This window comes from Rhinolophus hipposideros (assembly GCF_964194185.1).
Source record: "Rhinolophus hipposideros genome assembly, chromosome: 8".
NCBI classification, from domain to species: domain Eukaryota; kingdom Metazoa; phylum Chordata; class Mammalia; order Chiroptera; family Rhinolophidae; genus Rhinolophus; species Rhinolophus hipposideros.
Genome location: NC_138054.1, coordinates 70,880,342 through 70,897,417, shown reverse-complemented (window position 1 = coordinate 70,897,417; position 17,076 = coordinate 70,880,342). Strand labels below are relative to the sequence as shown.

The 17,076-nt window shown below is 34.2% G+C and overlaps 1 protein-coding gene across 3 annotated transcripts in view; it reads left to right on the top strand.

Moving 5' to 3' along the window:
* LOC308500297 (protein argonaute-3) overlaps positions 1 to 17,076 on the top strand; it is a 98,736-nt gene that overhangs the window by 20,068 nt on the left and 61,592 nt on the right. The window contains exons 2-4 of one of the 3 annotated variants that reach the window (XM_081054702.1): positions 1,834 to 2,005; positions 11,131 to 11,195; positions 12,877 to 13,077. Coding sequence is in view for 2 of the 3 variants with exons in the window: in XM_081054700.1 (XP_080910826.1) it covers positions 1,834 to 2,005 (172 nt within the window). In the remaining variant the exon portion in view is untranslated. The remainder of the gene's footprint in view (positions 1 to 1,833; positions 2,006 to 11,130; positions 11,196 to 12,876; positions 13,078 to 17,076) is intronic. The other 2 variants (XM_081054701.1, XM_081054700.1) reach the window with 2 other exon arrangements.

The following is a 17,076-nucleotide window of genomic DNA, read 5'->3' as shown; positions in this document are numbered from 1 at the left end:
CAGCACGTTAATGTACTTTTATCCACAGTGAAAAAAAATTGTTGTTAACCCAACTTTTAATTTCTGATACAAACTCATCTTGGTCATGATGCATTTTCCTTTTGATATATTTCCATATTCAATTTGTTAACATTTTGTTTAGGATTTTTGCATGTGTGTTCATGAATTGTATTGTCCTGTGATTTTTCTTTTTCGTAGTGTTCTTATCAGGTTTTTGTATCAGGGTTTTTCTGGCATCATAAGTTGTATTGGGGTATGTTTACTCTTTTTCCTATTCTCTGGAAGAATTTGTAGAAGATTGGTATTATTTTTTTCCTTAAATAGTTGATGTAATTCTCTAGTGAAGCTGTCTAGAATCTTTTGGTGTGTGTGGAAATAATTTTACTTGTGAATTTAATTTTTTCAAATAGTTACAGGACTTTTCAGATATTTTAAATGTAAGTTCAGGTAATAGTTATTAACTTATCAACTGAATTTATTATTGGAACTTTGTTTAACAAAGCTACATTTAGAGTTTTAAAACTTAATGCTAGTATCAATTGGCTTTTTTATCTGTGATAAAATACACATAAGGTTAAATCTACCATCGTAGCAATTTTTAAGTGTACAGTTTACTTGTATTTAAGTATGTTCACATTGTTGTGCGACCAATTTCCAGAACTCTTTTCGTCGTGCAAAACTAAAACTATAGCCTCTGAGCAACAATTACCCATTCTTCCTTTCCTCCAGCCCCTAGCAACCACTCTTCCACTTTGACTCTAGGAATTTGACTACTCTAGGTATCAATAAGTGGAATAACATAGTGTCTTTTTGTGACTGGCTTATTTTACATAGCATAACATCCACAGGTTCATTCTGTGTTGTTGTATGTGTCAGAATTTTCTTCCTTTTTAAAGCTAATATTCCATAGTATGTATATACCACATTTTCTTTATTCATGTATCCATCAGTGGACATTTAGGTTGTTTCCACCTTTTGGCTGTTGTGACTAATGCTTCCATGAGCATAGGTATATAGTCATCTCTTCAACACCCTGTTTTCAATGCTTTGCAGTATATAACCAGAAGTGGAATTGCTAGATCATATGGTAATTCTATTTTTAATATTTGGAAGAACCACCATGTTGTTTTCCAAAGTGGCTCTACCATTTTACATTTCTACCAACAAAGGACTTTTCAAATTTTATATATTTTTGTGTATCAGTAAGCTGTATTTATCTGTTTCATCAAACTTTCAAATTTATTGAAACAGTGTTTATGATGTCTTGAATATCTGTAATTAAATCGTTCCCCACCACCACACTTATTGGTTACATAAGCCTTTTTTCTCCTGTTTTAAAAATCAGTGTTGCCTGGAGTTTATAGATTTTATTTATCTTTTCAAGTAATTGATTTTGTGCTTTATTGATCCTTTTTATTGTATGTTGTTTTTATTTTGTTCATTTGCTCTTATAATTATAATCTTATATAAATATATCCTTATCATCTACTCTCTTTGTTTACTTTGCTGTTAATCTCACACTCTTCCGGTCTGATTTATATTTGCTCATGCTCACCTGGATTTATGTGATTACTCTCCTTTCTTCCTAACCCTTGCAAAAACAATTTTCTAGAAGTAGCCAGGGTTTTGTTTGTTTGTATGTATGTTTTTTTTCTTTTTTCTTTTTGTATGTTTATTTTAATAAGGAGAATAAATTGGGATGAAAGAAGTTGAAGTGTTAGAAATTGGCTCCAACCCCATGATGAGCTGTACTTAAAATTCTAACGTACTCTGATTGACAAGATTATCAAATGTTTGTAACAGTGTTGCTCTTTTTTTTCCTCTCCCTGGCAGGACCCGTTGGGGCCCAGCCCCTGCTCATGGTGCCCAGAAGACCTGGCTATGGCTCCATGGGCAAACCCATTAAATTGTTGGCTAACTGTTTTCAAGTTGAAATCCCAAAGATTGATGTCTACCTCTATGAGGTAGATATTAAACCAGACAAGTGTCCTAGGAGAGTGAACAGGTAAGAATCATGAAATCATGGAGATCTTTTGCTGTTAGTATTTGTCTTTGCCATAGTAATTGTTTATCTTGTGTATCCAAATAACAATTATAATGTCTTAACAGTTTGACCAAGAATACATGGTAATTTGTTTTGAAGTTGATTGTACATCAGAGGTGTGATGGTAGGTAAAATCTCCAAACAGCCTTGAAATTTTTCCATTATAACGTACGCTTATATGTTTTCTCTGTGATAGAAAAGGTCCAAGTCATTTTTATATGCTTTTGAAATCGGGCTGAGCATCTTTTCCCTTGCTGTTAGGTAATTCATCTGTTTTCTTTTTCTCCCCACCCCACCCCTACCTTATTTACACCTTTTGTAATGTTCCCTTAAGATGATGGTGGTAGTAGCAGTGGTGGCTGGAGATGCTGGTTGTCATGGTTTCGTGCTTTCTGTTCTCCTGATCCTCAACTCCTTACTGTTCCTTACTCTTATATAGGAACAAGTACATGTGGTATATGAATATTTATCAATCTGCTTTCAGTAAGCTGCTTCTCTCACCTCCCCTAAATACTCTGTGTATGTATGGTTGTGGTTTAGGTAATACAGTGAATATGAAAGGAAATTATGATGTCGTGTATACACCATGAAGGAGGTTTAAAAAAAACGACTTACAGACAAAACATTAAGAAAACAGTGATATTTAACTTAGCATTTTGGTCTGTAGTATCAAATACCCCAGACTTTTCTGATTCAATGAGAATTATTAAGAGCCTTCATTTAAGACATAGATGAGTACACCTGGAACTTATATAATGTAAACCTATGTTACCTCAATTAAAAAAAAAGACAAGAATTTCTTGCTGTCAAGAAATTTGTAATTTACTGGAGGAGAAAAGCCTCAAGATATATGAAGTGAATGAGCACTAAGAGACTTTGTGATAACGTAAAAAAAAAAAATCATACGAATATTATAATTAACTTGTAATGCACAGTTCTTTCTGAGGTCAGGAAGAGCGTCATGGAGTATTACAAGTAGAATCTAAGAGATCAGCTAATCTGATACCTTTTTTTGATGTTTGAAATCCAGAAAGGTTAAGAGGCTTACTCGAGAGTGCGCATTTCTAGTATTGCTAACGTGAGACCAGAACTCCAGAATCCTGACTTGATAGTCATTAAGAAATATTTGTAAAGCAAGAAGAAAAGGAATTGAGTTAATCTAAAACAATTGGTATAATTGTGGATAGTTGTAGTAAAGAGAACACCTTTTCTAAAAACAATTGAAGTTTATTGGGGTGATAATGGTTAGTAAAGTTACATAGGTTTCAAGTATACAATTCTATAATACATCATCTGTATATCACATTGTGTAAGAGAACACTTGCTAATGATGAGGCATCACTATTGATGGATGAATGGATGAAGAAGATGTGAGATATAGATATAGATATACACACAAACACATACATACATACATACAGATATACACATGATGGAATACTATCCTGCCATGAAAAAGAATAAAATCTTGCCATTTGTGACAACTTGGATGGACCATGAGGGCGTTTTGCTAAGTGAAATAAGTCAGACAAAATGGAATATGGAATCTCAAAAACAAAATGGACAAATAAAACTCATAGATATAGCGTAGAACAGTGATTGCTGGTGGATGGTGCTGGGAGGGAAGAAATGAGTGAAGTGGGTCAAGAGGGACAAACTTCCAATTATAAAATGAATAAGTCATGGGATGTAAAGTACAGCATGGTGTACAGTCAATAATATTACAGTGTATACTTGAAAGTTGCCAGGAGAATAAATCCTAAAAGTTCTCATCACGAGAGGGAAAAGAAAAAGCAAGTATAACTTTGTATGGTGACGGATGGTAACTAGACTTACTGGGTGGTCATTTCACCGTGTATACAAATACTGAATCATTCTGTTGTACACCTGCAGCTAATATATTGAATGTCAATTATACCTCATTTTAAAAAAATGAAGCAGCAGTAACAGGTACAATTGAGAAGAACCAGGTATAGTGAGCCTAAGCTACTATCTATGAATAGACGTCTCCTAATCTTGCTGTAGACTCCACCCCTTTCCCAAGTCAGACTGACACCTGAATATCCATCCCTCAAGTGCTTCAAACACAAATCAAAATATCTTATTCTCGCAATCTCCATCCCCATACCCTGCTCATACTTTTTCTCTACCTACACTCCAAACTAGACCTTCCATTTCCTTTTCCTCCTGTTGATTATTAAGTTCTACTGCTTCTATTTGAGAAATTGTTCCTTAATCTGGCCTCTTCGTCCAGTCATCCATACTACTATTGGCTTTAGACCCTTACTTGTCTAGATTATTGTAATGATCTTCTGATTGGTCTCCCATCTGTCTGTCTGTCTGTCTCTCTCTCTCTCTCCCTCCCTCTTTCCCTCCCTCTCTCTCCCGCCTTCTCTCCATCTCCCCCTCTCCCATCCCCTCCTTTCCTCTCTCTCTCTCCCTGCCCCCAATTCTAGTTAATTATCTATATTTTGGCATATTTCATTCTTCTGCGACCTTGTAGTACTTAGTGTATACCTCTGTTACAGTATTTTTAGTGCATTGGGATTATTTGTTGCTACCCCTTCTCCCAGTATAACCTTTTCATGAAAAGTAATATTCTTTATCATCATATTTATAGCCTCATCTTAGCTCAATGATTGGCATATAATACTCAGTAGAGTGAATGAAATGCTTATACAAGTAAAATGGGATGAGTGTGACAGTGGGGGACAGGAAAAAAATGGACATTATATTAGGTTGGTGCAAAAGAAATTGCGCTTTTTGCAATTATTTTTACCTTTTAAACCGCAATTACTTTTGCACCAACCTTACAGGGCTTTGTAAGCCTAGATACAGATTTTCAGTGCCCTGCCCTTCTCTCCTGGGATCTGTAGGCTAGTCTTAGGTTAGTCTCCTTCCTTTCTCAGGTCTGTCTTTCTGCTTGCCATCATCCACTAATAGGGACCTAACTCTCTCATGCTGCACTCTCGAGCTCCCTTTTTCTTGTTTCTCAAAACTAGGGTGTTAGTGTATAAATTTGAATGAAGGATAATCCTGACCCTTTTGGTAAATGTTTACATTTTTAAAAAGGTGTTTATTAATCTAAGTAAATGTCTTAACTGATAGAATGTCTAAGGCGGATATTTCTGAGCTGAATTCCTTACTACTGCCTCTTTACCTTGCCCTGCCTAAAAAAAATCACTCCTAATTTTAGCACTCTATGATGGAGAATTGTTGTAGGTTATTTATTGAATAGGAGAATTATATGATGAAAATGTTAGAACAAAATCGCTTGAGGGCAAAATGGATTGGAATTGAGGGCATGATGGGAGATGGAGACTTGGGGCTAGAGGGATGTCGATTGAGGCTTTTGTAGTATTTTAGATGAGTTATGAGGGATCGGGGCAGTGACACTAATGTTAAGTAAAAAAAAAATTGTGTATTAGATTTGCTCTTTCTCCTACCTAACTTTTTTTGGTAGGGGTAAGGGGATAATTGTGTATTACATGTGTGTACATGAAGCTGTATAGCATAGAGTTTCACATGTAGATGTTCAACATGCTGATTAAGTCGAGAAGGAAAACGTAATAAATTAGTGTGGTATGTTCTGATTTTAACTTATGATCCTCTTAACATCCCTAATTATATGTCATGCTTAGGTTGCTTTGTCTTGTTATATTGTTTACCAATAAAAGTAAAGGATCTGTAATTTAGATGTTTCCAAATGGATATTTTTTATCATGTACCTTTTATTTGAGTTTTGATAAGAACTATAGGACTTTGTTGGGACTCTAAAAATGGCATAAATCAACTTTATACTTTGTTAATAATATTGACTTGATTTTATATCAACATCTGCAAAACTTATTCCCTTTATTTTCTTCAAAAGACTAGTTTTTGTCTTCACTTTTTGCAATATTACTACATTATATATCAGTTAAAATTGTTGGCGGGCTTCTGAAATTAGTTTAGTTCCTACACTTAAACAACTGGAATTCTAGGAGTTGGAAAGAACTAGGTAGAACTTTACAATTCCTTTTCAGTATTAGCCGAACAATTATGGGCTAATATGTAGGAGTACATAAATCAACACATACGAAGTTTCTCTTGTTTATGTGCCACATGCTCAAATATTTGTCATGATGGCATTAATCATAATAGCAGAATGATGTGTTGTAGCCAAACAAGTTTCCACTTTAGTCAGAAGAGTTTTCTTGGACAAAATATCCAGGAAATGCTTGTGAATCATTTTGTGAGTCAACTTCTCTACTTTAGACTTTCTGTCTGTTAGTGTTTCTTTTCCTATTCCCACCCTTTTGGGTGTGTGTGTGTGTGTGTGTGTGTGTGTGTGTGTGTGTGTTCCTATTTAATGATTTTGATTGAAAATGATCATTTGGTAGAAGATCATGTTTGTTAAGCAGATTTCAAATGTTTCTTGTTTTTTTTAAAACAAGTGAATGGCCTCAATACCTAAAAATCAAATATTTTTAGAAATATGACCTAGAGTATAAATTCTGTAACGAGATTTTATGGTAGTTTGTCCAGCTACTAAACATATATGGGGATAAACCTTGAGTAGACTTATGTAGTTACTCAAAATCATTGAGTAATGAAATAGATGGCGAAAATTATATATACAACATGTTTGTAACTAACATCTATTTTAGGCACGAATAAAGATTTGAAGGGATTTTTTTGGTTCAATTTTCTTTTATAAATTAAACATTATCTTGTAGTCATTGTGCTTTTGTAATTACTGTTGCTGTTAATTATGATTAATGACATAGTGCCAAATATTTGTGCATATTGCATATGAATGTAATATAATTCTGAATGTAATGATTGAATTTTAGAAGGAAAAAAATAAATCTTTATTGATACCATTTTGGCTTTTAAATGGAAATCTCACTAGAATGAAGGAAGGAATTTCTTTTCTGCTGTTATTATTAGGAATATCATTGGCATAGTGTTATAATTGGGTAGTATGCTAAGAGAGGGATATACTTTTTTAAAATAACAACTTTAGTGATATAAAATTCACACACTATACAGTTCACTCATTTAAAGTGTACAGTTCAGTGGTATTTAGTAGGTTCACAGAGATGGTGTACAACGATCACCGCTATCTAATTTTAGAATATTTCATCCTCCCAAAAAGAAATCCCATACTCCATTAGCAGTCATTACCCATTGCCTCCCTCCCTGCAGTGCCTGCCAAACATTAATCTACTCTCTGTCTCTGTAGATCTGCCTTTTCTGGACATTTCATGTAAATGAAATCATACAATATGTGACCTTTTGTGTGACCGACCTCTTTCACTTCACATAATGTTTTCAAAGTTCATCTACGTTGTAACGTGTGTCAGTTCTTCATTCTTTTTTATTACTGAATAATATTACATTGTATGGATATTTTGTTTACCAATTTATCAGCTGATGTACATGTGAGTTGCTTGTACTTTGGGGCTATTATGAATAATACTGCTTTGAACATATGTGCACAGGATTTTGTGTGGACATGTGTTTTCATTTCTCTTGGGTATATACCTAGGAGTGGACTCCTGGTAACTCTATGTTTACTCTTCTGAGGAACTGCCAGAGTCTTTTCCAAAGTGGCTGCATCATTTTACACTCCCACTAGCAGTGTATAGTGATTCCAGTTGCTCTACATCCTCACTAACGTTTGTTTGTCTTACTTATTCTAGCCATCTTAGTGGGTATTAAGTAGTATCTCATTGTTATTTTGATTTGCATTTCCCTAATGGCTGATGATGTTGAGCATCTTTTCATGTACTTGTTGGCCATTTGTGTTTTTGGAGAAATGTCTTTTCAGATCCTTTGCCCATTTTTTTGGATCGTTTGTCTTTTCGTTGTAAGAGTTATACCTTATAATTAAAAGTCCCTTACCAGATATAGAATGATTTGCAAAAATTTTCTCCCTTTCTACATATTGCCTTTTCACTTTCTTGATGGCGTCCTTTGAAGCACAAGCATTTTTAATTTTTATGAAGTCCAGTTAATTTTTTTTTTTTTGCCAGTTGTTCTTTTGGTGTCATATCTAGAAAGGGCTATACTTCTGATTAAAATGACTGAGAGGACATACCCCAGAAAACACTATTGGTGAAAATAATCAGTATAGTTCTGTGTATTTAGCTATGTTTGGGAATCTGTACTGTATAAAACATGTCAGTTAATATAATACTATGTCAGTTTATTTTCCTTGTTAGTAAATCACTTGGAAGATAGGAAAGCTAACAGATGGTGATTATTTCGAATCTCAAAATTCTTTTAAAGTAGCACCTAAATAAATTACTCAGTAGAAATTAGTCTTTTGACTAATATTACAATATATTTGAAATTCAATAATATTTTTATAAATAAATATATGTCTAAACATCAGGGACTAGTGGATAAGGTTTATTCCTAACACCTATCTATTTGTGTAGATTTAAATTATAGTAACAGCTGTATAATATTCCATTGTATGAATGTGCCTTGATTTGTTTACTTTTAGTCTACTCCAATTTTTTTTCCTTTTTTCCTGAGTTAAATCAATTTAAAACAATTACTTCAATTTACCATATGGTTATACCAAGATAGGATGCTGTTGGTACTAGACTTAAAGATATATGTACCCTAAACAAAAAAATGTATGTGTTCCCTGACTGGAATTATAATTCTAAATCCTGCAGTAACTTAAAGATTATTTTTTGATCTTCCTTATGTTTTCATTAACTAATTTATTATGCCCGTTTTATGTCAGGCACTGTGCTACGTTCTGGAGATAACAGGATGAGACATGATCCCTTCTAAGGATTTCTTAGTCTGTATGGAGTGACAAGTTCTGTGAAATATACATTATGTGCTGTAATAAAAGAGGAATGATTCCTGCTTTGGGTTAGGGAGGGAATATGGGGTACATGACATGGTATCTGAGCTGAATAGTTACCCAGTGGGCCAAGGGAAAAATAATCCATATAGAGAGAATATGAGCAAAAGTATGATATGTTTATGTAGCAGAAGTAGGCCAGTATAAATAGGGCAGCTAGAGTCTGAAAGTTAGCCAGGAGGTACATTATGAAGGACATTAAATCCGTGCTAAAACTTGTGAATTCAGAAACAGTAGAGAGCCATTGGAGGCTTTTGAGCAAATGAGGAACATCTATATTTAAAAGCATAACGAATGGCAGTATGGAGAACATTGGGAAGGCTGCTGCAGTAGTCTCGATCAGTGATCTTCAAACTTTTGATCATGCAGCCTCATTGTTCAAATATGTTTAACGTTGCACTTAATAATAAACAGCTAAATAAATATAAACACATGTTAAAATTTTTTTAATGTATAGGTATATACTACTGTTCTAACATATTGCATAACTATAGAAAAATTAGAGGCAGGAGACAATATTTTGAAATAAACTTAGAATATATTTAATAATGGAAAATTTCAGATTAATGTACCAAAAACGTGACTGAATATGTGCCACACACTTGAAGTAAGTTCCAGTATGCTGAAAATGAGTGAATGAGTTGCAGAACTCCCATTATTCTATGTGGTGTACCATATGTTATACCGTCTGATGGACTAAGTGAGGGTACCACCAGTATCAATATATATTCATGAATATTGGTAAATCTTAATTTCTAATTGTTAGATGAAAATTAAATATACATTAACTTTTTTTCACATACCCCAACATACCCTCTAGCACCTCTGGTACCTACTTTTCTAGATTAGAAGTGGAATACTTAACTAACAGCAGTGGTGAAGAGGACTTAGATGATTTAGAGAATGAATAATTTAGGGTTAGGGAAAAGGAAGAGATAAGAATGGCTTTATAGTTTCTAGCTTGTTATAATGGTGATGGCTTTAACAAATACAGATGGTGAAAGGACCAACTTTTTTATTTTCTGGTTTGGATATTTAGATGTTGAAATGTGTAAGAAGCACCAAAATGGACTTCAGTAGGTTACTGGAAATAAGTGCCTAAAGCTCAGGAAATAAGTCAAGATGGAGATGGAGACTGAGATGCATCAGCTTAGTTAAAAGCTAGGGAAACTGAGTAGAGTCAAGATAAGAAGACTAAGAATAGATCTCTGGAGGATACTTTTGTTTCAGGTTTGCCAGAGAAGACACTTAGAGATTGGAAAGGTAGGAGAACCTGGGCAAAGTAGAAGGTGTTTTAGAGAAGGTAAGGCGAGGATCTTGATATTCAAGGACTGATCACTGTGCCAATTGCTAAAAGAAGCCAGGAGAGTGAAGCCTGAAAAGAGACCATGCCTTTTAAGAAGTCAGCGGTGGCCTGAGGGAGAAGTGTTCCAGTTGAGAGTTGTTACTGTAAGCCAATTGAGTTAAAAATTTGTCAATCTAAAGTAATCTGTCAGTTATTTGTGAATACTAGTAATGTTTACTCCACTAGATTAGCTAGTGTGGTTGTATAAAATTATGAAAGAATTCACACCCGTATGAAATGACTATGAAGATAGTTTATAGTAAAATGCTCTGGTGTACTACAGATTTTATATTATAAAGTTGTTAAAACTTAGATCTAAAGTATAACCCCTTCTATACTCTGTATCTTTTAAATTTTATCTTGATGCACAGATATTCATTGGCTACCTTCTGTGCTAAAGTACTACAGAGTTGTGAAGATAAATTAGAGGTTGGAAGGATACAAGGACAGACTGCCAGTTGTTTTAGTTGTGTTTTATAAACCTGTGTGTGATTTTAATGTCTTATTATACCTTAGCAATCTTCTTTCTGTCTGTATAGTGACAGATTGATTTATTGTAGCTGTGAATACTAAAAGTGAATAGTCACTTTTGGGGAGAAATATTTCATGTCTTCTCCTGGAAACTAGAATAATATTTCCCATTCTACCTTTTGGGAGCAGAGAATTAAGAGGTACCTAAAAATGAGATGAAGATGGGATTCCATGAGCTTCTAGTAACAATTAACGGAAAAATAATTTCTTCTCCTCTTCTTACATTAAAATTTCTCTCTCCTACCATTTTTCTTCTGTATGAATCAGGTGGTAAAATGGAACTTAACTAAAAAAAAAAAATGGAACTTACTGAAACCAATATTAAATTTTACTTTACAGTCTGTGCACCAGAGCATGATGGAGTCAAAAGACTTGGTACCAGAATGTAGGAAATGGTGGTTGAGGTAAGAGTGGGAATGTAGGCTGTAGCCCTTTGTAAGACCTAACATACTCGGGGTAGGTTCCATTTTTGTAGTTATCGCCAGATAGTCTTAAGGATTTTTAAGTTCTACCCTTAGGTTCTACAAAAATGCATAATGTTATACAATTCTTCCCTCCTCAGACTAAGGTTATTAGTAAAAGGAAGCCACTAAAGATTGGTTAGAAGTTCTTACCCTTATTTGCTCAGATTTTCTTTCCCAAATTGCTGTCCTAAGCATTATTTTAGAAGTTACAATATTTTGTGTATTTTGGTTATTGTAGTTTTACTTTTTATTGTAAGCTGAGAAGCTGGCTTAATAATATACACATAAATATTGTGCTAAAATTTCTACATTTGAACAAAATATCAAAGTATTCCTTTTGCCCATTGTTATAATAAAAGACAAGTGCTCCACAACTATAATAATAGAGAAAATTCAGTTCATGATTTCCGTTAATTGTGAAAATTCATTCTTTGTGTTAATTTACTATATTTGATGTTAATGTATTGTAATGTATACATTTGTTGTTTGGAAGACTTCAGTTCTTCAATGTAATTCTTGATGTATATTTTTGAGATAATTATGCTAAATTTTTATATATCATGCATATTTGCTTTTTTCCCCCAAAGTACTTTCCCATTTGGGGAATATCCCATTTGGTCTCTGTAACAGCGGTGAGACTCATCCCATTTTGATAAAGGACCAAAAGTCAAAGAGACAAATAACTTTCATAACAACTTAGTGGCAGAGTGGGACTGAAAACATGTCTGTCTACTTATTTGTTCTCCAGTACTTATGTTACTATATATTTTAAAGGTTTCTCAAATTGGCTTTTCCCAGTTCGTTTTTTTCGTAATGCAGTGAGCACCTTTGCTGCTATAGCTGACTAGATGACTAGATAAATTACTGTTTTAGAGAGTTTTTGCTCTAGTTCCATATGCCTACCTGATGAACATTCTGATAAACAACCCTTTGCCACAGTATCTTTTGAGATAAAAGATGAAAACTGAAGTGCCTGGGTTTGTCAGTTTGTTAACTTCTTACTCAAGTTTCATTAAAACTCTAAATATATATCAATCACAATATATTAGTGAGAGGTTAAAGTGAAGAGATATAATAAATAATGATCCTCATAAAAGCTGATTCCCTTTGAAGCACAGGTGTCAGCAGTTTGAACTCAAAGTAGTTTAAGTTCAAATCGGTAATTATTTCATAAAGGAGTTTCAATATTGATGCCATGATAAAATCTGCAGTGTTTCATTATTTGGTATTCTCTTAAATAAATTTTACTGTTAAAGGGATTGCAATGATTACTCATTTCAGTTGTTATCTTCCCTGGTATAACTGCTCTTTGAACTCAAGCACTTTAACAGATATTATAATTCACTTGTGAATAATTCTAGAGGTTAGAAAATGTTGGAAATTTTTGTTCCAAAATGTAGCTCCTTATATTTTTTCAACTATCTATCCTAGTTCTATTCTCCCATATTAGCTAGATTTTCTACTCAGTTTTTCACATGACAGTCCATCAGAATAGCCAAAGACTTGTATAATTTCCTTTGAGTCTTTTTTATTCCAGATTAAAAGTCCTTAGTTTGATTTATTTTTATTCATGCATGAGTTTCTATCAGGATTACCTTCTTCTGGTTGTTTTATTTTTTAGGGTCTTAAATTTTTCCAAATTGAACAGAGTACTCCCAAATGTGAAATGACCTGTGTAATATATGATGGGATTGTTACCTGCCTTATCTGGGGTACTTAAATATATGCAACCTGAGTTCTTTAATTTTGAGGAAGCTACATCACATTAGTAGCTCATTCTGGACTTGTAGTCACCTTAAGTCTCTTTCCACAAGAGCAGTAGGTAAGTTCAGATCCTGTAATTTGTTTTTATTGCAGTTGAACTTTTCAAACTTAAGTGTTTAGATTTTACAATTGCCCTTGTTGTGTTTCATCTTCATTAAGTTCATTGTTGTAGTTTGTCAGTAGCTTTTAACACACGAATCTGTTTTTAGCATACTGATTATGTCTCCCAAGTATGTATCATTTGAGGGTTTCTTCACAAACAGACTTTTTTTATTATTTATATATGTAAGGCACAAGATATATTTGTTTTCCTTATTTATGGTATAGTTTCTTGGAGGGGAGAGTAGAAGACTTTAGGAGTTTATTCTAAGTAAAAGTTTCCATGAATGTCCAAATTAGCTTAGAAAAAGAAAAGGAACTTGCCCTGCTCCACATTACAACATAATAAAACACTCTAGTAATCATGAAAAGATGATACTGGTTCAAAGAACAGACAAATACATCACTGGGACAATGTAGAGAACCCAGAGCAAGCCAGATGCATTTATATGTGAAAACTTAATAAGATAAAAATGGCATTATAAATTGATTGGTTAAGTATGTAGACTATTTAGTAGGTGGTTTGGGAAAACTGGCTCACTATATGGAGAAAAAAATAAAATGGAGTCCTTACATAATAAATTAAAGACCAAAATAATGTAGCTAAAACGATAAAGTTAATAAAACACGATGCATCTTTGTGACTTAGTTTTAGGAAAGTATTTATTAAAACCTCAAAAGCATGAAACGGTAAGGTGGAAAAATGATTGATTTGATAATACAACATTAAGAAGGATTTCAGTTCAACAAATACATGGACATTCTTAACAAGCATTCTTAACATTTTGGGGGACTGTATTTGCAATAACTAAGCCTGTTAATGAATTAATATCTAGAATATCAAAGAAACTTTCAGTTCAATGAGAAGACTGGGACCCCAATAGGAAAATGAGCAAAGGAAACAAATAGGAATTCACAAAAGAAGAAACAGACACATGAAGGGATGCTCAAATTCATTATAACAAGAAGAAATTAAATTAAAAGAAGCTTTTACTTTTACCCACTAGGCTAGCAAAAATTAGAAAGCAAAGCTGGATAATGCTAAATCTTGCCTGGGATGTAGGGAAATGGGAACCTCCAAGAGTATAGATTAGTACAGCCATTCTAGAGAGTAATTTGACAGTTCTTCATCAAGTTGATAAAATTCACTTGGAGGTAGCAGTTCTGTTCCTGGGTATATAACCTGCGATTAGTTCTCACACAGGCTCATAAAGCGACATAGAAGGAGATATTACATTGTAGCATTGTTTTTGGTGGCTGGCAGTTAGATACTCTTGAGTTCCGTATTGCTGGGGGAGTGGATAGAGAACATGTAGAGTACTTTGCCTCCATCAGAAACAACGGAGTAAGCGTGAGCAATGGGAATTGATTTTAAAACCTAGTGCAGAGGTTAAAGGTAGGAATACATACAAACAGAAGGATGTTCATCTAAAACAGTAGAAGAAATAACTTCTTGAAAAGGGGAGCGGGATAAGAAATGAATGTGGAAGGAAAGAAATCATTAGTTAGAAAGAGGGGTCATACAGATGACTGATGATAATGTGCCATGAACTGAGGCGTATGATTAACTTAACCTTTTGTACCTGGGGAATAAAAGTGGGGTTTGGGGAGTCATTTGTCAGCAGTATATAAGTTGGGTGGGAGAAAAAAAAATTAAAGGCATAAGAAACAAGAAACTTTAAAAAAAATAATTCAGGTGCCTAGGACATGAGGTTTTAACTTAGGATGGTGTTAATTGGGAATTGGAAAGTAAAGGACTGATGTAAGAAATACTGCAGAGAGGTGGAGTCAGCAACTAAGTGGATGAAGAGGTGAGCCAGGTTTTGAATCTGGATAAATACCGTGTTTCCCTGAAAATAAGACCTAGCCAATAAGACAAAATAATACAATCAGCTCTAATGTGCCTTTTGAAGCAAAAATTAATGTAAGACCCAATCTTATTTTACTATAAGACTGGGTAAGACTGGGTCTTATGTAACATAATATAGTATAATACAATACAATACAATACAATACAATACAATACAATACAACACAACACAACACAACACAACACAACACAACACAATCTGGGTCTTATATTAATTTTTGCTCCAAAAGATGCATTAGAGCTGATTGTCCAGCTAGGTCTTATTTTCGGGGAAACACGGTAGGAAGATGGAGGGATCAATAATTAAAAAGGAGCAGTAAACAGGAGGATAAACATTTGACATGGAGGAAATAATGTTGAATTCAGCTTTAGGTACATTCCATTGGAGGTTCTAACAGTTTATTGAAGTAGATTATCCACTATTAGAACATTGATACGAATCTCCTGGGTGCTAGGCACCAAAGCAGAACATTTTTTATTCCTAAGATGTTTTGGCCCTGCTATTTTAATCTCATCCACCATTTTATTTTATTTTATTTTATTTTATTATTTTATTTTATTTTATTATTTTATTTTATTTATTTTATTTTATTTTATGGGAAGGGAGACAGTACTTTTTATTGGGGAACAGTGTGTTTTTCCCAGGAACCATCAGTTCCATCCAAGTCAAGTTGTTGTCCTTTCACTCTTAGTTGTGGAGGGCACAGCTCAGCTCCAAGTCCAGTTGCCGTTGTTGGTTGCAGGGGCCGCAGCCCACCATCCCTTGAGGAAGTTGAACCTGCAATCTTGTGGTTGAGAGCCCACGCTCCAACCAACTGAGCCATCGGGCCACCCCGGAGCTCGGCGACAGCTCAGCTACAGCTCGTTGTCTTCATTCTAGTTGCGGAGGGCCGAGGGTGCAGCTCGTTGGCCCATGTGGGAATTGAACCGGCAGCCCCATTTCCCAGAGCTCACTCTCTAACCAACTGAACTACCCATCTGCCCCTCCTCCACCATTTTAATCCTTAGAGTGGTTTGCCAGGATTTGGTTAGCTTAAAACCACACCAGTTTACTGTTAAGTAAAAAGGGACAAAATAGTCAGAACATCTTGACAAATTACATCTGTAAAATTTCACCTGTGACACTGGAATTGGTGATAATGGCCCCCCAAAAAATCTTTAAATGGCAGAAAAATCTTTGAAATTTGTTTTGTACCTAAAAACTGATTGGTGAATCAAATGTTTGTTGTAAATTTTACTCTAGAAAAGACTTGATCTTGATTTAAATAGTTTTAGCAAAGTAAAATTGAAAAGAGGGGAAAATGAAACTATTTTGTTCCAGAAAATTTTTTTTCTCAACTTTCCTTCCCACCTACCCACTTGACTGGGCTAGAATTGAATCTTTTTTTCATTCTTTTAAATGTTTTATAAATTATACCAGTACCGTGTGAGTATACTTCCATCATAATATATTTAGGTTGTATAAACAAGATAAAAAAATCATTCTCCACTTCTCTTTCCAAAGGTAACCACTGTATCTATTTGGTACCTAGTCTTCTAGATATCTTTCCATTCTTTTACAAATAATTTGTGTACAAAAATAAATAGATTTGTGAATATTTGGTCCTATTCTCTCTATAGTGTGTACTTTTAAAACATGCATATATGTCTTGAATATCTTTTCACGTAAGTATATAGGATAAAAATGTTTGTTGGGTAAAAATGGAGGTTTCAAAATACCCTTACTGGCTAGATACTAAATACTGTTGTAAGGTTGGTGGCGGAGGGTGAAGGGGTGGGGATGGTACAAGGTACAGGTTTATTGCTCTCAAGAATCTCACAGTCTATTAGAAGTGAAGTACATAATAATTATAATACAGTGTAATAGGTGTTCTAATAGGTATATGTCCTAAGTGCTATTTGAGCACAGAGGAAAGCGCATCAAACTCTTTGATAGAGGTGAATGTGTCAGGTAGTGAAACATCTAAGAGATGGAGAAAGATATTTTGGATCATTTTCTAAGGATGATATTTTGCTGGTCAACTGTGACCCAAAATGATTAAGTAATTAACTGAATTCATTCTTTCGTGAAATTCCTATCATCCCTTT